At 52.2% G+C, this 22,790-nt stretch overlaps 1 protein-coding gene across 9 annotated transcripts in view; it reads left to right on the top strand.

The window, feature by feature from the left end:
* The window catches only part of SHANK3 (SH3 and multiple ankyrin repeat domains 3), a 322,687-nt gene that overhangs the window by 172,321 nt on the left and 127,576 nt on the right, over positions 1 to 22,790 (top strand). For all 9 annotated transcript variants that reach the window (XM_065695522.1, XM_065694720.1, XM_065692333.1 and 6 more), the window contains one exon: positions 16,890 to 17,003. In XM_065695522.1, coding sequence (XP_065551594.1) covers positions 16,890 to 17,003 — 114 coding nt within the window. The remainder of the gene's footprint in view (positions 1 to 16,889; positions 17,004 to 22,790) is intronic.

Below are 22,790 nucleotides of genomic sequence, written 5' to 3'. Positions count from 1 at the left end.
GCTGAGCTCTTAGGCAGAAGCTCTTCCCTGTGAGGGTGCTGAGGCGCTGGCACAGGGTGCCCAGAGAAGCTGTGGCTGCCCCATCCCTGGCAGTGCTCAAGGCCAGGTTGGACACAGGGGCTTGGAGCAAGCTGCTCCAGTGGAAGGGGTCCCTGCCCATGGCAGGGGTTGGAGCTGGAGGGGCTCTAAGGTCCCTTCCAACCCAGACCAGTCCCTGATCCTATGTGGTGTTCAGGGGTTGGGGCCCAGCTGCACCTCCTGTTAGTCTGGGCACTGAGCTGAACTACCAAGAGGGGAGATGCTGCATCAAGCTGTGTTGTGTGGACTTGGCTGCTCTCTATCTGTCTTCATGCACCGCGGCCCCCAACTGGGACTTATCTTCTCATGTGTGCTCAGGTGGGTGCTGTGGTTGGGTAACTCATTAGCCAAGATAAACTGGCCAGTTTGTGACCAACGTGATGGTGGGCAAGTGAGAGCTTGACCAGTGTGAATGGGAGCACATGGTGCAGCATCAAGACCACCCTGTGGGTGGGTGTGCTCAGCAGCAGGAGTCTCTGCGGTTCAGCAATCTCAGGCTGTGTGCTGGTATCTCATCGCCAGCAAAGCTGGAAATGACATTTTCAGGATTTTCTGTTTGCTGCTTCTGGGCTGTTTCTGAGCGGGGATTATTGACTGGTTTCTGCTTGATCCCTCTGAGGCAGACACTGGTGCAGCCTTCAGCTCATCCCCAGACATCATCTCTTCAGTTGGCGTGTCTGGATCCAGAGGCTCTCAGGTGTGACGGCTGCTGTGATACAGGCTGGTGCTGGCAGACTGCAGGAGGAGGGGAGGAGTGGGGGTGTCTGTGTGGTTTGTATATTATGCAAGGTGCACAGCACTTCTCTCCTTTTCCTCCTTTTATTTCCCTGGAATGCCTCCTTGGTCATTCCTCTGTAATGGAAAGGAACGAAGGCAGGAGGAGCATCACAAAGAGCTGTCTCGGCACTGCTGTGTCACTCCCAGCATTGTTCTCGCTGTGCCTCGCACTCGGGCAATGCCCAGATGCTGCTCTTCACCCCCGTGCTGGCTGAGCCCACTACTCGCAGGTACCACTGAGCCCTCCTCCTGCCCCGCACTCCGCAGCTGATTGTGATGGGAGGGGATCTGTTGCTGTCTAATTACTGACTCTGTGTCCTGATCAGGGCTCTCTGACACCAACAACCCCTGTTGTGCTGTGCACATGTATTGAATCTTGGGCACATGCAGTGCCAGATGCCCGTGGTGTATACCCTTGCACACACGTGTGAATCCTGCTCTGAGCCTGTGCTGAACAGCTCTGCCCTGATGCAAGCCCTGCTCACAGCTCTGCTCCCTGGCATGGGGCAGCCCGGCTGCGCCTGTCACCCGCACTCAGCTGGACTTAGATCACAGAACCCCAGCCTGGTTTGGGTTAAAGGGACCCTAAAGCTCCTCCAGCTCCAACCCCTGCCACGGGCAGGGACCCCTTCCACTGGAGCAGCTTGCTCCAAGCCCCTGTGTCCAACCTGGCCTTGAGCACTGCCAGGGCTGGGGCAGCCCCAGCTTCTCTGGGCACCCTGTGCCAGCGCCTCACCATGTATCTGAGGTGCCTGCCCATGATTTTCCAAAAGTCTGTCAATGTTGCGAGGCAGATGCTGATAAGAAAAGGGGAGGAAGAAAGGAGTGCAAGTGTTGCAGGCTGAACTGTGCATGTTTCTGATTTGTGAAGTGCATCGATGGGACCAGTTACCAGTTCAAATTGGCTTGTGTTGGGACACTTTCAGAGTGCCAGAGAGAGCAGAGCCTGGGCTTCTCCCTCCCTTTCTCTGTCTCAATGCAATCAGCTATGTTGGGAACAGATGAGGAGCTGTGATGAATCCAACTGAAGTATGCAGTACCAGAACTCCCAGAGGATTCCCCATCAGGTCTGGTGTGCCACCTTGAAATGGAAGGGGGCTGAACACATACAAAGCTTTAGAGGCAGGACATGATACCAGGCTTGTGGTGAGGTTGCACCAGTAACAAGGAGAAGTGGGGGTCTTGGGTCAGTCATAGTGGGATCTCTTCAGGGGATGGAGGCATTTCTCTGGAGACCTCAGAAAGGGATGGATGGATGGATGGATGGACGGACGGACGGATGGACATCCCTGGCAGTGTTCAAGGCCAGGCTGGACGGGGCTTTCAGCACCCTGGTCTAGTGGAAATTGTTCCTGCCTGTGGCAGGGGTTGGAGCTGGGTGAGCTTTAAGATCCCACCCAACCAGTGTGGGGTTCTCTGATTTCTCTTCCTGCTGCTCTGTTATTTCCCTGTGTGCTTTTGCAAAGGCGAGGAGGAAGGACATGGTCACACACATTGGCTCAGGTTTCCCTGCACCATGGCTGTAGCAGTGGCTGGGACTGGGGAATGTCGCCGCTGTCCAGTGCGTGTGGGTGGCAGGCGCTGATGGTTCGTGTGGGCAGCAGAGCGGCTGGAGCCCCTCCGGCGCCCTGTGGGTGCCCTCGGGCCAGGCCTTTGGCTCCTGTCCTGTGGTCCCTGCGCTGCTGGGGCTGCCCCGGGGGTTTGGGGTACCAGGGGAGGAAGGATCTCTGCCCCCTGAGCCAGAGGAATCTGTGGTGGGAGTTGCTGGGTGTGGGAGTGCCTGCTCTGGGTGTCAGGCACGGGGCAAGGTGGGCTGAGCATGGGCTGCAGGAGGAACCACAGCAGTCAGCTTTCAGCCCGCTCCATCTGGGTCAGGGCTGCTCCCATCTCACATCCTGAATCTGCTGCCGGGTACCAGGTTCTGAAGCTCTGCTGAGGCTGAAAGCCCTTATTAACATTTTGGGAATATGTTCATTCCCTTCCTTTCCTTTTTCAACCTGCAGCTTTGATTGGCACTATTTTTTACAATAAATGCTTAATTAAAGGCATAATGACTGTCTAATGATTGTATTAAAAGCAAGATGATTATAAAAATCAGCTCAGCAGCTGGAGGCTGCAGGGCTGGAATAGCTTGGGGCAGGAGTTGGTGTGGTGGAGGATGTGCTCACAGTGGATTATACACGGCATCTCTGTGGACCCCGAGCCCACAGCCCCTCATTCCACACGCTGTAGGACCTGCTGCAGGAATACCTTCTGCCTGAAGGGGCTGGAGCCTGAGCCAGCGGGAGATGGGGAGAGGCAGATGTGCTCTTGTTGCTGCTACTGGGGTGGCTGCAGATGAGGAGCAGAGCTCTGGCATGGAGGAAGCTACACATGCTCCTGCACTGCTGCAGCCGCAGCTCTCTGTGTGCTCCGAGCCCTACCGCCTGGAGAGCTGGGTTCAAGGTGGGTCCCTGTCTGCAGAGTGCGCCGTGGGCTGGTCCAGCACGAGGAGCCTGAAGCTCTGGATGAGGCCATGGCTGAGCACGTGGCTCCTTGGGCACAGGGACCCTGTCCCCAGCCAGGATGAGCCGTGGCAGGTCAGGGCTGGGTTGCGGAGGGCAAACCAGGCTCCATCCAGCCTCTGCTCCTGTGCTGGTGTCACACACGGTGGGTGTGTGGCCACACCAGGTCCTTCCAGGCCCAGTCACTCCCTGCACACACAGACCTTGTTCCTGAGGAGTAGTGGGCATGAAATGCGGCAGTGAGGGGCATTGGCCAGCCTTGTGGTTGGTGTGTCCTTGTAGCACTGAGGAGCACAATGTGGAGGGGGAGCGTGACAAACCCTTGCAGAGCGTGTCTTCTGTTGGAGCATGTGTTGTGCTGCAGGCGGGTGCAGGCCAAGGGCGGTGTGTTCTGCTCTCATCGCTGTTGTACGGGCTCCTACCCTTCCCTTCTCATGGCTCTCGGGTGGATCCCATCTGCTCCTGGAGACTTTTCATGTCCCCAGGCCTTGAACTTAATTGCTTTTACCTGCCTGCGTCTAAAGGTGCCAGGCAGGTTCCAATGTCACTGGTGGCAGATGGTGCAGGCAAGGGTGGTCTGAGCTCCCTCTGCAGTGCCAGCTCCCTCCTGTGCCCCTTCCTCAGGCCGTGTCCCCGTTCGTCCGCAGTGATCTCATTTCCCATCCTGCTATACCCAAGCCCTGCGCCACCTCGGACCTCCTGGACCCAGCTGTGCCTCTGTTCCTCTGTGGAAGCCGGAGCCCCAAGCGTAAGGTGATGGGGAAGGGGCAGGTAAGAAAGTGCCCCTCAGCCCAGGCTGTTACTGCGCTGGCCCCGGGGAGCCTGTGTGCAAAGCCCAAAGGGGCAGGTTTCAACAACAGCACTCCCTGTACTCATCCCTATCAATCAAACCAGCAATTTCATGGGATCACTGGGGGCTGCAGTTTGAGCAAGCCAAGGCAAAGGCTGTGTTGGACATTTGATAGACTACACTGAGCTCAGGGCTGATGGGATCTCAAAGCCTGCTGGTGTGATGGTCATTTCCAACTCTTAAATTCTTGGTGAGGCAATTCAAAAGCAGATTTCAGGTCTCTTATTGTGTGGTCTGAACATTTCTCTCTACTTGCTCTCGTAGCCCATACTGTGATTCAACGAAAGAGAAGTTCAAAGGGGCAGGAATTCTCCAGTCTTTATTAATTTATCTTCTTTATTTGAGGGAGAAACGTTCTGATGCAAGAGGAAACTCGCACAGAGACTGCAGCTCTCCTTTAGTTGGTTATTTCCACTGATGGGTTGTTGGTCAAGATCTCTACCAGCCACCAAGTTTAATTTGTCTCTGGTCATAGAGAGCACTTGCAAACTCAGCAGAGGTAAATAAAGGACCAGAGAGCCCACCAGCTTCCACCAATCCACATGGAGAGCTGGCGGGTACGTGGCAGGATATCTGAAGACCCTGAGCTAACGCTTCGTGTGGGAATTCTTTCTGGAGTAATTTGTTATAATGTTGTAAAGAAAACGTCACCTTTGGGTGAAAGAAGTCCACTTACTCTGCTTTGAGACTTTTTTATCCCCATATACTGGTATAGCTAGGGGAGAGAGCTGTGACTGGAGAATGGCAGATGGCCCTTGTGGAGAGCAGTCACATGGACCCTGTTTGGATGGGGATGACTGAAGGCTGTTGTAGGAAGCTCCGTGTGCACTTACATCCTGCTGTAACTGCATTTGAGCTGCTCGGTTGTTGGTGAAGTGCTCTGAACACCAGGGCTGGACTCCCTGAGGGGAGGTGCTGAGGAAGAGTCTGGCTGCAGAGAGCATGTTAGATCCAGGTGAGACCATTGGGGTGAGGGCTTCTAAGGCAGGTAGCACTTCTACAGTAGGAACTAATGCGGAGTGCCTTTGGTAGGGAGAATGACACACATGCGAAGAGCTGGGAGAGGATCCAGCCTCAGGATAGGTGTAGAACTTCCCACTGGAGAGCAAAGTGGTTTCCTGGATGCATCAGAATCCCACTGGAGTGTGCTTTGCTCCGGGATGGCTCATTGTGCATGGCTTTCTGGTGGGTTTGAGGTCTGTGTCAATGTGGGTGTGTTCAGTGGGTGCTGGATGTGTCTGTGGAGTGGCAGGTGCCTAATCCAGGCCTGACTGACAGGAGGACTCTGTTCCATGTTGCATGCAGGCTCTGGCTTCTCCTCCGTTGTCAATAAAGGAGCCAGTGGTGGCAGATGAAGGTGTCATTAGTGAAGGTGTCTGAAGGCTTGTTCAAGTGTAACCAGGATATTTCAATGAAGGTGATGAGGCTGATGGACAAACCACTTTTTAAGTCCACCTGGGGGCCCCATGCGAATCTTTCCTATTTTCCCTGATACTGCCAAGTTGTCTCTCCCTTCATTTTTTATTAATAAGCCCAAGTGAGATGTGTCATTGTGCTGACAGGACCCTGCACCATCTGCCAGATGGAGGCTACACACTAGGGTTATTAATGTAATGGGACATTTAAAAATCCACTTTGGTAATTGCACTTTAGTTTTGTAACAGATCCAGCAGCTGAGCAGAGTGAAGAGCGGGGCTCTTGTGGCACACACCGGGGGGGCACTGACTCTGTAAGTGCCTTGGTTTTTAGAGCTTCACCCACCAGGGATCTGGGAACTTCACCAGATTGGAGAGGCTCCCAGCTGTGGGGGTCAGGAAGGCTGTAGCCTGGTAGTGCTGCTGCTAGAGACTCCACCTTCCCAGGTCTGACATCCCGAGACCTGCATGGCACAACGGGTGGACTGCTTCTGGGGTGAGGATACTGCTGATGGTGGCTCACAAACACTCCTGAGATTTGGGTATCAAGAGTGTGAGTAACTGTGCGCTAGAGAATGTGTCGCCTGTGTGTGTGATATGTGAATACAAGACTTGGGCAGTGTGCTCAGGTGTTGAGATGAGCTGGGAGTTTGCAGAAGGGTTGGAAGCCATGTGAAGCTTTACGTTGCTTGGCTTACTTCCAGTTTAGATATGGCTCAGTACAGACATAGCAAATCGAATGGAAAAGAGGAGAAACCTGTCTTGGTGTGGAAAAACAATAATAGGAAGGAACTGGGAGCCTGATGAGCTCTGGGGCTGAGTGAAGGTCACAGAGCGATGCTGCAGCTCAGATGAGGGACTTGACCAAAAAATGGGTCAGTTGCTGATGATTTCTCTGAGCTCAGCAGCAGTGATTTAGAGCTGACATTGGGCAGAACTTGCTGCTGCAGATTCTGGCACCTTCTCTTTTTCTGGGTCCCCAGTGCAGCACTGGCTCAGAGGTGAAAAACGTGAAGGTGAAGAGCATGGTTGAGATGCCACATCATCTCCATGTTGGCCTACCAGACAGATTTGAGTGCTCCTTACAATACCCAGGTTACAGGAGACATTGTCCAGGACATGGAGCTGCACAAGTAGAGGCAGCATTTGCTTGTTTGCTGGTACAGAGCCAAGAGACTTGTGTACCCTGCTCCTCTGGACTTGACCTTGGGTTGTAGGTATGTGCTGGTGGTGTTTCCAGGTGTGCATCCAGTCTTGCAGTGCGATCAGGGTAGCTATGTTTTGCTGTTTTTCTCTCTGGACTTTGTCTTTGCTTGTACCAGGTCTTCCTGGCTCTGCTGGGGTAGGATTGACTGGAACAGGATCTTAGCAATGCAGGCAAGTTGATGGCTTCAGCCACACTTAGCAGCTGCATATTGGAACTGCAAGTGGTCCTGCGTGCTGGGATTTAGGAAGTCTTGTGGCATATGGAAAGCAATAGTGCTGGTAGCAGGAGGGCCCTGGATGATCATCGTCCTGTGTTACCAAGCACTGCAGATATGTCACTCAGAATCCCAGACTGGGTTGGGTTGGAAGGGCCCTTAAAGCTCATCCAGCTCCAACCCCTGCCACGGGCAGGGACCCCTTCCACTGGAGCAGCTTGCTCCAAGCCCCTGTGTCCAACCTGGCCTTGAGCACTGCCAGGGATGGGGCAGCCACAGCTTCTCTGGGCACCCTGTGCCAGCGCCTCAGCACCCTCACAGGGAAGAGCTTCTGCCTAAGAGCTCATCTCAGTCTCCCCTCGGGCAGGTTCAAGCCATTCCCCTTGGCCTGTCCCTACAGGCCCTTGTCCCAAGCCCCTCTCCAGGTTTCCTGGAGCCCCTTTAGGCACTGGAAGAAGACTTGCAGTCGTGTATCAGGTTTGAGAGAAACACAAACTCTGTCTGCTGTTCTCCCTCACTGCTGAGGGCATCTTTCATGGTCAGGGTGGCTTTGGGATGCCCTTTCTGCCAGAGTGGCCAGGGAGGGTTCCTGAATCCTGGCTCTGGTGCCCCTCGCTGGGGTCAGCGCACGTCTCTGCTGCTGTTGCACGGTGTTATCTGCAGGGTTTGGGTGAGCCTCATCACAAGGTTTGGAAGTCTCTGGACTCAGATTCTATTTCTGTCCCCAGATGGCTTCCTGATAGTCATCTCCTAGGGAAACCAGGCAGAACGGATTTGTCCCTTGCTTGTAGCTCAGGGCATAAGATGGGAATTGTGGTGTTTTTCTGCCCCTTGGGAGCTGAAATGAAATGACCCTGTTATTTGGGAATTTGGCCATGATGGCTCCTGAGGACACAGCAAACGCCACACAGGGCAGTGGTGAGATCCCCGTGAGGCCTGAGGAGGTGACGGGGAACTGCAGGGGGTTGGAATTGATGGGAATGCATCACAGTGCCCAGGTAAGTGAAGGAAAGGGCAAGTCTGAGCAGTGCCAGAGGTGCCTGCAGGGAGCTGGGATGAGCAGGTTTGTGCTGGAGCATCACAGGGGTCACAGGGAGCATCAGGGCTGTCCCCAGTCACTGGTGGTGTTGCTTTGCTGGGAGTGCTGGAAGGAGCAATCGGCACTGCCCGGGAGTCGGGATCTGGGGACATCGTTAGAGCAGGTGGGAAGCCTGGGCTGGGAGTCGAGCTTGAGGGACCTCAGCAGAGTTCACTGTGGGAGTGCGAAGGGGAGATGAGCAGAGCTATGGGAAGGGTTGATTCCAGGAAGCCTGTCAGAAATGGAGTTGAGGGTGTTCCATGATGGGAAGAAGGGCCCACGGAGGTTTCCTTGGTACATTCCAGGTTGTTATTTCTCTTCATACATTAACTTGTCCCAAGCACAGCAGAATCTGAACTGGAAGTCACGTCTGCACACAGCAGGGGCTATGCTGGTGTCACCAGGGTCCTTTCAGCTTTTCATCAGGTGCTTCTCAGCGCTAGTCTGAGATGGGAGGACAGGGCTCACATGTGCTTGGCTGTGGAATAGCTTGTCCATTCGATTTCAGTGTCCTGCAGTAGATAATGGAGATGGATGCAGTAAGTTATGAGCTTCTGACTCTGTCATTAGCTCTGGGGTGACAAGAGTGCAAATGGGACCTCCCAGTGCAAGAGCTGGCCAGTGTGTAGGATTTGGGCAGCAGCTCTGCTGTGCACCCTTTCTGGGAGCAGAGGTGGTCAATGGATGGCTGTGTTGGAGAAAACCTCTGTGGCACCACTGCTGTAAGCGCAGGGAGGGTCCCAGTGGGATCAGGTCTCCTTTACACTGTGTGTCAGGCCTTCACGCATGGCTCACGGGTGACCCCACAGGTAGCCCTTGGGAGGAAACTTTCCAGGGCATGTTCCCTGCAGCGCAGGTTGATCCAAGTCTTCCAGCTCTCCTATTTCCTTGTAGTAATGGCTTTAGGCAGGGGTAACAAACAAAATGTTACAAGGTACCAGTGACTGCAAAGGCCAAAGTGGTCTGTGGGCAGATCAGGTCCAAGCCGAGTCTGTGCAGATGCAGGTGGATGGGTGGTGCAGATGCAGGTGGATGGTTTGTGCATTTGAAGGTGCATGGGTGGTGCAGATGTAGGTGGATGGGTCGTGCAGATGTAGGTGGATGGGTCGTGCAGATGTAGGTGGATGGGTCATGCAGCTTCTCAAGGAAGACCTGGAATGGGAGCACTCTGCGGGTTGTGCTGCATTCCAGGCACGGTGCCATCGTCAGGACTCGCCACACAGAAGCTGGGAGGACAAATATGGTGGGGCAATCTCTGATGATGAAGAGATCCTGTGCTCCTCAGAGCAAGATGGGACCATGCCTCATGAGCAGACACCGCGGAAACTGGGCCAGTGGCTGCTGCATCCTCAGGGGTCCCTGTGCTAACAGAGCAGGAGAGGGAAGTTGTCTGCGAGACAGAGAGGAGGAGGAAGATCCTGCTTGAGCAGTGAATGAGGCAAGGTTTGGCCTGAGCCCAGTCCATGAGTAAATGAGCAGTTTGGGTGCTGGGAATGACAGTTCCCTTTAGGGAAGAAGCAGGAACAAATCAAAGTGGGGGAAACCTGTACCTGGGGGACTGTGTAAAAAGGCAGCTTCTGGGATTACTGTGGAAAGGAGCATCCATCCTTGTGCAGGGACTCTAGAAGGGGAAGCCCACAGCCACCAGCAGTTAGTTCTTTCCTTTTTTCCTTTTTTTCATGTTTTCATTTCTTTTGGCCTTGGAACCTGTGAAGCGAAGGAGACCGGGTGCTTCGAGAGGAACAGAGAGGGCAGCAACCAGCTAAAGAGCTGTGCAGTCCCAGCCACCCGGGATGCTGTTAGCCCATGTGAAAGGCGCATCTTGGTGGCATCTGGAGTTCTGACAGGCTGAAGACCTGCTTTGTGCTGTGCAGCAAAGGGGCAGGACTAGATCCTGGAACTGCAGGTTGTAGAGTCGAACTGTAGGAGCTGCAAAGCAAGTATGGGGTGCAGAGAGGTGGTCTGGAAGAGCTGACACTGCTAAAGTGGTTCTATGTGTAGGCTTTAAGGGTTAAATGGGGCTGAAATGAATAGAAGGAACACAAAGGAAAACAGTCTTTGGTCAGGACAGCTGCTTTGTCATCTGCAGCTGGCTGGGGTCCATGAGCATCACCTCAGTAGGGAATTTTCCACAAGACCTGAAGGATGCTACGTTGGATTATCCAAAGGAGAAGTTTGCAGGTACAGTGAAGCATGTAGGAGGCAGCATAAAATGGTCTGGAAGACATGTTTATGATGAGTGAGAGCTGCGATTTAAGTGGGGGAAAGAAGGGCAGGTCCCTGGTAGCACAGCTGGGGAAGGTGGATTTGTGCCTCGCAGGGGAAGGGTAGGAATGTCTGCATTTGGTATGAGAGTGGGGAGGGAGCCGTGAGGGAATCCTCCAGAGTGGCTGGCAGAAAGCCCACAGGATTTCAGCAGCTTCTGTGGGCTTTTCCCCCAGGGCCCTGAAGCAGGAGGCTGAGGGGTCCTTGCAGGCAAACCCAACCGAGAATGTGGTCACTTGGCTGCTTGGAGGCCATGGAGCACACGGCGGCCCAGTATGGCACTGGGAGGTGGCAGCAGGACCTGACTGGGATCCAGAGTGCACTGCCTGTGACTTCCTTCAGCAGAGGAGTTTATCCCCAGCGTGTCTTGTTTGTTAATACCTTCAAGGCATATTTAAGCACTTTGGCTGCGCATCCCAACGTGAGTCAGTATTTGCCTCATTACCATGTTTACAGCTATTCAAATTACCAGTGACCTTCAGAGCTGGTGGTTGTGTGAGTCCCCAGCTTGCACCAGTGATTTGTAGGCCTCAGCAGACCATTATTTCTCTCCTCCTGTCAGTGCCAGCTTTTTCTTGACCGCTGTGGATTTCCTGTGTAAGGCCCCCATGGAAGAGCAGGGCTGTCCCAGGGGAGCTGGGTTCATGGGGCGGTCTGAGCCTGGAGCTAAAGAAGAGTATGACTTTGCAGAAGAAAATCACAGAACCATTTTAGGATCATAGAATGCTCTGTGTTGAAGGGATGTTAAAGCTCATCCAGTTCCAAACCCCTGCCATGGGCAGGGACACCTTCCACTGGAGCAGCTTGCTTCAAGCCTCGTCTAGCCTGGCCTTGGACACTTTTGGAGTGACTTGTCAGGAGAGACTGCTGGAAGGCAGCATCCATGTGCCGAGCCAGGCCCTGCTTAAGTCCTGCTGAATGCAAGCTGCTGCTTTGAACGTGGTCCTGTCAGTTTGGCAAACATGAACTGCTGTAGCCTCAGAGCTCCTTGGCACCCATCTGCTCCTCTCCCTGCCAGCCCAAAGCTCAGGCTCTCTGTACCTCATTTCTGAGGAAGTGTGTGTTTGTACAGCAAGAAGGGTTTGAATGAGCTGACTGGGCTGAGGTACCCACCTTCACCTCAGCCTTCACTGGCAAGAGCAGGCTTCAGCAATCCCAGGTCCCTGGGACAGAAACTGAAACAGGGGAGGTTCAGGTTAGATATAAGGAAGAAGCTCTTCCCTGTGAGGATGCTGAGGCACTGGAACAGGTTGGCCAAAGAAGTGGTGAATGCCCCATCCCTGGCAGTGTTCAAGGCCAGGTTGGACAGAGCCTTGGGTGACACGGTCTAGTGTGAGGCATCCCTGCCTATTGCAGGGAGTTGGAACTGGATGATCTTAAGGTCCTTTCCAACCCAAACCGTTCTATGATTCTATAGGCCATGGCAAGGTAGACATACCTCAGTGGAGGAGGATCAGTTTAGGGAACATTCAAACTGGACATATGTGAGTCCGTGGGCCTGAAGGGATGCACCACTGAATGCTGAAGGACCTGCCTGATGGCTTTGCCAGGCCACTCTCCATTATCTCTGAGAGGCTGTGGTGGTCAGGAGAGGTTCCTGATGACTGGAAGAAAGCAAATGTCGCTCCTGATTTCAAGAAGAGCAAGGCTGAGGTGTGGGGAACTCCAGGCTGGTCAGTCTCACCTTGATCCTTGGGAAGGTGATGGAGCAGCTAACCCTGGAAACATTTTCCAAAGACATGAAGGGCAGGATGGTGATAGGGAGTAGCCAGCCTGGATTTGTGAAGGAGAAATCCTGCTTAACTAAGCTGATAGCCTTCTCCAGTGAGGTGGCTGCTTGTCACATGAGGGGAGAGCCATGGTTGTTGCTGATCTTGAGCAAGGGTTTTGTATTGTCCTATCTAACATCCGTAGAGACAAGACAGTGAAATATGGACAACTTCAGGTGTTTCCTTTCGTTAGAACAGCCTCAGTTTGCTGTTACCTTAAAATGTGTGTTCAGGTTGATGGCAGACAGGCTGGAACCTCGGTCCTTCCAACCCTGAAAAGCAGCAAATCTGGAGAAGGAGCCCTGTGTGACTGAAGAGCCAAGCATAGAAGGCAAGAACAGAAGGCTCTGGAGAGCTGGATGAGCTCTGCTCCACGAGGGGCTGCTTTGGAAGCTGGAAACACAGAGTACTAGAAAAGAGAAATTTTCTACTGGGAAGTGTTAGCAAAGCTTCTAAAGCTTGGATGAGAGCAATGGGAAATAAGGTACGGGATTTGGGTCTGTTCCAAGCTGTGACTACATCATAACCTTTGGAGAGCAGGAGCATTTGCATCTCAAAAAAGATCTAGAGAAGAGACTGAAATGAGTCTCCTGTTTGGCTTGTAAATCAGGCTGCCTTGTTTGTTTGCTTTTCCCTTGCTTCCGATAGGACTAATGCCTCCATACAGGCGAACGTGAAGTTCCTGTTCTCTGGGAATTCGCTGTGTCTGGCATGAAGCAGTGCTTAATCTGTTAGTAACTTTAATGTTTGGATATAGCTGGGAATGACACATGGGCACTGTGGTAATGGGCGCAGGGATAAATCCAAGAGTGCTGTCTGTGGAGGGCTGGGAGGGAGCTGGATTGGGAAGGTGCTGTACATGGTAGTATGGATGTGCCTGTGCCTTCTGCCAGTCGGGATATGGAATACCACCATCATTCCACCCAGTACCAGGAATTCCAGCCTGGCAGTGGGGCCATGCTCCATGTCTGGGGTAAGGTGTGCTGCTCTGTCCCTGAGCTGAAAGTCCCCTAAATCTGCCAACGGGGACTTAAGCCTTCTGTTGTATTCCCACTGCTGGCACTTCCCAGAAAGGGCAGATCAGATTGCCCTGCCAGGGCGGGTGGTGGGCGGGCCCCAGAGACACTGGTGTTAAGGGACATACCAAGAGCATTTGAACCCCTGCGCAGTCGGTGCTGCTGCTGTGTTTGGTCAGAACAGGAAAAGACGAAAGAAACCATTTCCCTGAGAGGTTTCATGTTGGAAGGCAGCGCTGCATTGATGAGGAGAGCTGATTGCACGGGGGTTTGTGTAGAGATTACCAGCTGGGGCACAGAGCAGTGCAGCCAACACGCATGGAGCCCAGTGCGGAAAGGAGGGACCCCAGGAGTAGCAGGGGAAGGATGCAGGGGACAGGCAGCAGGGACATCCTGAGAGAGCAATCAGGCGCGGCAGCCTCCCCAGCCCCTCGTGGCATTCAGGGCAGATGCCTCACCGTGTTTCAGCTGTAGGTGGACATGTCCACATGGGGAGGTGGTCTGAGCGGACGTCTGTCGGGGAGTGGGGCTCATCCCTTCAAACCAGGCATCTCTGTGCTCTGCAGAGGGCCCAGCCAGTTCCGAGGTGATGGGTACAAAGTGAGGGGTGGTGGGATACTGGGAGTTGCGCAGAATCCTTGTGCTGTGGTGAAGATGAGCAGTAGCTGCTCTGACACCACGCACAGCCAGAAGGTACCTGCGTAGCCTTGAGGTACAAATCTCAAAGAGTTTATCTCGAGAGCTGTTCCTCCTGAGGACCAAAATGTGGTCTCTGGGGATAGTGTCGTACCTGTGGTCTCTGCTTGGTGGTTTCTTGCGTCTAGAGCTGAATAGCACTGAGCAGCTCTGCTCCTGCCAGGCTGCAGTGCAGCTTTAGGACAACCAGACCATAAGGTTTCCCTGTGCTTGCTGATTGCCTCGTAACTGTCAGCCCATTGCCAAAGGGCCTTTTTGGTAATCGGCCACAGGAGGTTCCTCATCTTCTATAAGCCCTGCAGGATGGTTGGGGGAAGCATCCAGCAGCCTCCAAGGTCACTGCCCTTGTGCTGGGCCAGGTCCCAAGGCTTGTGTGTGAACCTGCAGCCTGTGGGAGGAGCAGCTCGTGCTGTCACTGCCACGTTCACTCCAGAGCATTTCTGATTACTGGTGAGCTTAAGGTATGGTTACAAAGTTGGAGAAACAGCCCTGGGAAGGAGCACAAGATAAGATGATTCAAGTCTAAACTAGAGCCAGCATCAACCTTTTCCTGTTGCCTGTTGCCCACGGATTTGCTGAGGAGCTGAAGAATCCAGTGTGTGTCCCCGCTCTGTTCTGTGGGGTTTTCTAATGGCTCCTGAAGTTTCAAAGCAAGTCCCAAGAACACCCACGTCTCTGTGCTAGTCAGGGGGATCTCTTGATGTGCTGGGCTTGTTTTTAAGAGCTTGTGATCCAGCTGATGCTGAGGGAATGCATGTGAGATCACTGAGAGCAGGAGCCCAGCATGCTGACTGCTGGTTTCTGTCGGGATGTCAAATGAATTGCTGTTCTGGATGCCACAATGTAATGTTTTCTGAAGGGTGTATCGAGAGCTTATCACTCTGGGGTGATGTGCAGCACTTTCTCTTGATCTTTATAGACTTCATCTAACACAGGAATTCAGAGTCTGTTCCAGAAACCACTGAGTTAAAGTGTTAGGGAGGTGCTGTGAGCCGCATTAACCTGAGAACATGTAACTGCTCCTCTGCACTTCCTTGTATCAGGATGCTGCAATTCACTGGCCTTGCAAATGCTTGAATTCAAGTGGGAAATGCACATCAGCCGTTCCCTGGATAAAACGGGGGTAGTATCTGGGCACCTTGGGTGTGAACTATAAATGGGGAACTTCCAGAAAGATCAGTAACAATTCTCACGTCCCTCTTCCTCTCTTGCACTGTTGCATTGTTGCTGTGCTCTGGCAGTGACAGTCTTTTTCTCTGTTGCTGTAGGAAATGCAATGGTCACATCTGATGCATTTTACATATCCCAAACCAATCCAGATCTTTCTTACAGGGCTGCTGGCCTTAGAGTGGGGAATCGGAGCAATCCCAGGCACAGCTACAGGTTGGGCAGAGAGGAGATTCAGAGCAGCCCTGCAGAGAAGGACTTGGGGGTGCTGGTCGATGAGAAAATGAACATGAGCCAGCTTCAGTGTGCGCTCGCAGCCCAGAAAGCAACCGTATCCTGGGCTGCATCCAAAGGAGCGTGACCAGCAGGGCGAAGGAGGTGATCCTGCCCCTCTACTCTGCTCTTGTGAGACCTCACCTGGAGCATTGTGTGCAGTTCTGGTGTCCTCAACATAAAAAGGACAGGGAACTGTTGGAACAAGTCCAGAGGAGGCCATGAGGATGATCAGGGACTGGAGCACCTCCCGTATGGAGACAGGCTGAGGAAGTTGGGGCTGTTCAGCCTGGAGAAGAGAAGGCTGCGTGGAGACCCCATAGAAGCCTTCCAGTACCTGAAGGGGGCCAATAAGGATGCTAGGGATGGACTGTTCATTAGGGACTGTAGTGACAGGACAAGGGGTAACAGGTTAAGACTTAAACAGGGGAAGTTTAGATTGGATATAAGGAGGAAATTCTTTCCTGTGAGGGTGGTGAGACACTGGAATGGGTTGCCCAGGGAGGTTGTGAGTGCTCCATCGCTGGGGGTGTTCAAGGCCAGGTTGGACAAAGCTTTGGGTGGGATGGTTTAGTGTGAGGTGTCCCTGCCCATGGCAGGGGGGTTGGAACTGGATGATCTTGAGGTCCTTTCCAACCCTAACCATTCTATGATTCTGTGATTTTATGAATGCAGTTGCAGGGAGCTTGGAGATGGCAGCTGGCATCAGGCTGGTTTTCCCGACAAACCTCAGGCTGTTTTGGAACCTGGGCCTGTGCTGGGGGCTCTGGTTCTTTCTGTGGTTGCAATCGGAAGTGCTGGTTTCTCTGTAGCTCCTCAGCAGTTTCTCCTGGCTCCCTGATGCCATCCTCTCCAGCAGCAGTTGGTGAGGAACTCAAGCTGATGGTCCCTGGTTTAATGAGGATGCTCCTGATGCGATTCCCTGTTAAAATCTCCTTGACTCTGAATTCATTTAATCTTCAGAGCACGTTTCAAGACTTCCTCTGTGTTTTTCTAAGCTTTGAGCATATAAAACCAAGGCTTAATGGGTTGGGAGAGTTTTGCTGTGGCAGGGAAGTGCTTTCCTGTTTGCTGTGTCATTTGGAGTGAAACAGCTCTTGGATTTTTCAACACAGCCAGCCAGGCTTCCCCATTCTCAGTGACTTTTGTTGTCGCCTTGGCCAGTTTCTTTCTCTCTTGGCCTTGTTTTGGTCATGGGGCTGATTTCTCTGTTGCTCTGAGGGTCTCAGCAGTTACAGTCGGTGGCAGGTTTCCAGGAACTGGTGTTACCAAAGCCCATGCTATGACTGGGTCCCCGTTAACAACTCTTCATGCAAAGAAGAATGCTGCCAACTTATTGTTTCATTTTCACAGCACGTGGCTGCATGAAGGCCATTGACTACACACTGTCTTTCTTCTGGACATGGGGGAAGGAAGCTTTTAAAGGTGCTTCTTGAGGTGCTTTCTTCCTCCAGAGCACGCCTGACCCCAGGCAGAGGTTCCATGCTGTGCACTTCGTGTTTCCACTGTGTTAACACTGTACAATGGTCATTCCCTGGGAGCCTGCTCATTCTCACATGCCTGTTTCTTTCTCCCCACAGTGCTGAGCATTGGTGAAGGTGGCTTTTGGGAAGGAACCGTGAAGGGCAGGACTGGCTGGTTCCCAGCAGAATGTGTTGAGGAGGTGCAGATGCGACAGTATGATTCCCGGCAAGGTAAGCTGCTCCAGCACCAGTGTCCCTCAGCACTGGGAGCTATTGATTCTAAATTGCCAGCAGTCTCCAAGTTTGCCCTTTCTTTGCGATGGGTGCAGCTGAAGGATTGTATCTCTGGGTGTTAGTTTCTGTTACTAGGTGCATTAGCATCCAGCAGCGGACACGCTGATCCACGGTAAGTGTGTGGTGCTGTTGAGAGAAGAGCACTCAGCATCCCTTTAGTGGAGATCACTGGAATGACTGGTCTTATGGAGGTGATGGTGAGTGGTGGAGCAAGAGAGTGTGACTTGATCTAAACCCCCCAACCCCACATTATGTTTTGGGGGACTTCCAGAGGAAACAGTGTTTTGCACGTGTTTGTTCTGGTCCAACAGAAGCATCAAAAGTGGCTGTAACTCAGCCCCAGTCCTCCTGACATTCCATCTCTAGCCACCACCCAACAGGAATTTGCTGTTCCCTGAGGACAGTGGTGTCAGGAGGAGCTGCACATTGCATGTGCCAACAAAGTGGTGCTCTTGGACGTCACCACGACTGAATGGGTCTCCTGTTGTTGTGGGGCATATCCCACAGCTTGCCCCTTATCACCAGGAGTTGCTGGGCAGCGTTCCTCTCCCAGCCTGAGGATGGAATGGAAAACGCTTCCAGCAAGCCTAAACATGTCCTGGTGTAAAGCAGCTGAGGAGAACATCTGGCTTATTGTTTTTTCAATGTATTACTTGGGAGATAAGTGGCCTTGATTTGTCACATTCACTGCAGTTCACTTTGCATAGTAAATGAGCTTTAAAATTCACACAGCTGGATTCTGGTAAGTGACAGTTGATCCTCGATTGTGAAGTTGAAGCAAAGTTGTGGAAAAAGCCCTCGGTAAAATACAGTTCTCTGGTTTGCACACAACTGGTTCTAACTTGTTTCTGGAAGCCTGAACCCACTTACAAAGTCTTTTCTTTGTTCTAATGCCAGTCCTTCTGGAGAGTTGTAAATGTGCAACCTTGGGCATCTCCTTTACCAGGATGACTGGATTCCATAAGTGAGCGACTAACCATGTGTGTGCTGTGATGAGTATGTGGCAGGTCAGGTGTACTCTAGGACACTTGGACATCGGTCCCTCTGGGACCTGATCTTGTGGCCATGGAGGATGTTATGGGAGCAGGACTCCACCAGCAGCACCTCGAACCTGCACCCAGCAAAGCTTTTCTTCTCCCCCGCCTGCCTCCCCACACCACCCCTCCCCACCCCCCCGATTTGTTCAGTTGCTGGCTCTCCATCTGCAGCTCCAGCTCACGTTCCCAGTGCTCATTCTCATTCTTCCTTCAGATTAGCTCTGTATGTGCCCCATCTTGCTGTGCTGGGCACCGCTGCTTTTGCCCTCCCTCCTGCATTCACTTGTGTGGCCGGGCCCATCAGAAGTGTTCATGTTGTGCTGATGGGAAACATTGGATGACAGTAAAGACTTGATCAGGATATTCTTCCTTTTTCAGGGGTGATTAGGGCTGATGAGTTGGGAATTCCACTGAGAAGGTTCCACCTTCCTCCCTCTTGTGCTGCTTTGGAGCAGTGCTCTGGAGCCATATCAGTGCACAGGACTGCTTGCTCTGTCCTTTCGTGATGCTAAATGAAAAAGAGAATAGACTAATCCATATGGTTCAGAAGGCCTCCCTGTTTCTGTGAGTTCATGCTTGCTAGGTGCTTTCTTGGAGGATGCTCCATGTTTGGGTTGAATTGAAACTGCAGTGAGATGTGAAACCTGAAGCTGGAGCAGAGGCATGAGCGCTTTCCTCCAGTTGTCCATCCTGGCTGGCTCTTGGCACGTCCTCCAGCCTGGCTTTGGCTTTGCCAACTTTTCCAGACAAAGCTTGGGCACAGCATTGAGGTACAGATGGTTTGTGGGAGGTAGTTTGAATGCGGCCATGACGCTTGGGCACAGAATGAAGTTTCACTCTATAGACATGACGTTGCTCTGCCACTTCTCATCAAGATCAAAGACAGTGCCTGTTTTGTCAGTTTAGGCACAGCCCAGCAGCTGGGTGGGCTCTGCACTGGTGGAAGAGTTCTGGCCTGACTGTGTTTTGCTGGGGAAGAAAACCACATCAGAGCTGTGGACATCTCCAGCTCTGTTTGTCGATGGAGGAGGGTGGCAGGGCTACATGGCAGAGACCTGACTTGACTCTTGTTGAGACAGACTGAAGGTGACTGGCGAGGGTGGGAGCAGCTCCGGAAATTTGTTGTGATCTTCATTGAAATTCAGAGAGTTACTTCCAGGGTTGACATTTGGAGCTGGTATTAGGATCTTCCTTTAACCTGCATGTATTTTCATGCTTTGAGGGAAAAGGCCGTGAGCTGCATATTGATCTACCTAAAGGAGCCAAGTTCTTCTCCAGGGGTGCCTCTGGGTCAGCACTTCCCTCCCAGGTCCCAGCTCATAGGTGCTCCAGTGGTTCTTGGCTGTGGAGGGAGATGTTCTTTTGCACACCTCTGTTACAAGCCCCAAGGCAGAAACCAACATTTCTCACTTCCTAGTGCTGGTCTCCTTAGATACCTCCTGCCTGTGGAACTGAAATCCTTTGGGGCCTAAACAGAGTTTCTTTGGTAAATAACTAAAACTTTCTGTATGTTCTCAGTTTATTTCTTCTGGCCCTACTGAAATCTCTGCTTTTGCCCATTTTCCCATAGAGATGATCATTCTTGTATCATCCTGACATTCCAAGAGGAGATCCAGGTTCAATCCCATCACTTCACTATACCCTTTTATTCCTGTTTGCACCTACTCTGAACACCATGCCCTATATTTGACTGAAAGTGGTGACCTTTCTAGTGGATCCAGGGAACTCATCTTTTTGCCTTCCCTGTGGTTGACACAGGACCAAGCTCATTAGGTGTCCCTCAGCTTTCAGTACTCAGAGATGTGTGGGTGTAAGAACCTGCATGTGGATGCCGGCTGGTCTCTTGGTCCCCTATGAGCTCGTGGTGTGTAGACCTGCTGCTGGGCAGTGGGGTCTCCTCGGATCCCAGCTGCAGCAGTGGTTCTGCACAGGAATGACTTTGTCTCCCTGAGTGGAGGCACTGGTAGAGCTTTGCAGCGGAGGGACTGTGCTCCGCTTGTTGAGCAGCCGCTGGGAGCTTCATTCACACTCGCAGAGGTGCAGTGGGGTGTCCCCAGGGGATGTGACAGCTACTGGAGGTGGGCAGCACTTGTACAAGTACCTGAGAGACTACAGATCTACCCACAGGTGATGCAGGAACATGGTCTTTCAGTGTGAAGGCATGTAGGGCTGTGATTAAAATGAAGCAGAAAAAGGTGGCCCGTCAGTGACCATTTTCCAGCACATCCAGCCCAGGTGTATGTCTGCCTCCCATTCTCCTGCCTCTCTGCCTCAGTGTGTTCCCAAGGACCGCGTAGTTCGGGGCCTAGAGAGCATCAGGTCACTGAGCGTGAGCTGCCTGATGTGCCTCGTCAGTGATGGAAGGAGGCATGTGTGGCTTGTGCTGGAGCTAAAGCCCTTTGCCTGCAGAGGTGATGCCCCAGCACATGCCTATGGTGGTTCCCAGTGCTGGTAGGTCACCGGCTGTTTAGATATGAACAGTGTTTGGAGAAGGAGCACCTTGGGGAAGGACCTACCCCTGCATGTGGTCCCTCAGAAATGGCTTTAAACCAAGACATGAGGGGGGTGATGTGGATACGCTGCTGTCTGCATTGCTGGTTTTAATACAAGAAGAGGAAAATCAGATAGATGTTGGCATACCTTTGCCTGAAGGAACACAAGAGAGGAGCTGGTGGTCAGGTGAAAGCAGCAGGCAGGCAGGCGGGCTGCTCCCAAAGAGGCTGTCTCTTCCGCTGATGGAACTGATAGTGGCCAGTAAGGTAAGGCTGAGGTATTTGGAATAGAAATGCCAGCTCAGGAGTGCAGAGGAGAAGTTGAGCCATGTGATTTGTTCAGTCCAGCAGTTCTTAAAGGTGAGAACAGGGCAGAGGGGCACGTGTGTGCTTTAGGGAAAGGCAGGGGCAATGGTGAAGCTGAGGGTGGGAGGGGTGTGTGGTGCAGAACCAGAGGCAGGACAAAGCCATAAACCTTTATACTGCTTTGGAAAATGACATTGTCGGGAATCCTGCTTTTTGTATTTGGTAAAGAAGAAAAATGTAGTGAAGTAAATGGAACTGAGCATCTTCAGTAAGCTGAAGGAGATGTGGGATTTTGAGTGAATATTTTAAGTTGAAGCTACAAAAACCTGCCCAAAAATGTGTTCCTGGCAAAAGATAAATCCTGCAGGTAGAGAATCCACATGTGATTGTCCCCAGGCTTCCAGGAATAAGCAAAGCTCTCAAAGAACAAAGACTAGGATTCATCTGCAAAAAAACCCTGTATCAGGGGATCTGAAATCATGAATGTGAGATGCAGTTTGCCAGGAACTCAACTGAGCTAGACCTGGAGAACACTGAGAGGAGTAATAGTAAATTCTTCAACTCTACAAATAAGAGTAAGGAAAGAGGATGTAGAGATATTAAGCCACAAGAATGAGCAAGATCAAAGGTAATTAGATAAAGTCCAAACCTACCAGAACAATTCGCTGTCGCAAGGAGCACAATGTTGGCTGGCTTGGAACCAACAGGACGGGTACTGCCAGCTGGAGAGAGCAGCAGCAGGGCCCTGATGGCACTAAGATGTCTTCAAGACCAGCTTACCTGGGATCTCCTCCCACAGCACTGGTCGCAGGAGCTCTGTTTAAGCTGCAGCTTTCAGTGCCTGCCTGAACTATGGTGAAGGAGTCTGGTCTCCAGTTCACTCATTGTCATGCCTGTGGCTGGCCATGGACTCTCCTGATGCAGACTCCAACCCATGGACTGATCTCCCAGCTTGATCTCAGACCTGCCTCGTGACTCTAGACCTGCCTGGTGAGCATAAGACCTGGCCTTAACCGTGAGCTGCAGCTTGGCTTCCTGGCTTGTCTGGAGACCTGCCCCATTTCTGTGCTACTGCCTTATGAGCTGGCCTCGTGGTTGGACTTGGCCACCATCTCTGGTTGGTCCTGCTGGCCTGGCTGTGGGGTCTCGGATTCCTGACCTACCTCCCTTAGAGAACAGCCCCACCGAAACAATGACACCAGCATTCTGGAAAAATAATAGGGAAAACTGCTGGCACATTAGCAAAGGTGAGGTGAGGGTGAAGCCCATGCATGGGAGTGCTCTGAGCAACCCCGGCTGAGGTGCTGTGTGTGAACTCGTTCAAGAGTGCCCAGAACAGATTTTGAAGGAAGAGGAAGGTGGGGAAAGGTACAGGACAGAACAGTGTTTATCCAGGGACGTTTTTGTGCTGAAGGAGATTGACTGACTATGTTGGCTAAGGAAATGTTCCAGCTCATTTGGATTTCAGGACAGTGTCATGTGGGAAATGGTTAGTAAAGCTGGAGGAAATGTGGGGTAGCACTGGAAATCTGTCATCTGTCACTACCTGATTAATGATTTAACCTCTGAAACGCTTGCACTAATAGCTGTGGCGAAAAGAAAACTGGAATATGCTGCTAATGTGGCATCTTCTGAGGTGAGAACGTTTTACTTTCAGAAGTGGATGAGTTGGCATAATAAATAGGATGAAATTCAGTAGGATAAAACACAAGATCTTGCACTTGAAACAAGATGTTCTCAGTAGTTATGCACTGACGTTTTACTTCTTCAGACAACAAGAGGAGGCCCATTAGTGGTTCAGGAGGTGGCTATAGCATCGTGTGTCTGTGGACGAGGCAGGTGAGAGCTGGGCATGTCTCATACGAGGCATTTCCAGTGTGTGGGAGATG

Source organism: Lathamus discolor, chromosome 1 (genome assembly GCF_037157495.1).
Source record: "Lathamus discolor isolate bLatDis1 chromosome 1, bLatDis1.hap1, whole genome shotgun sequence".
NCBI classification, from domain to species: Eukaryota; Metazoa; Chordata; class Aves; order Psittaciformes; family Psittacidae; genus Lathamus; species Lathamus discolor.
This window is presented reverse-complemented; position numbering and strand designations above follow the sequence as displayed.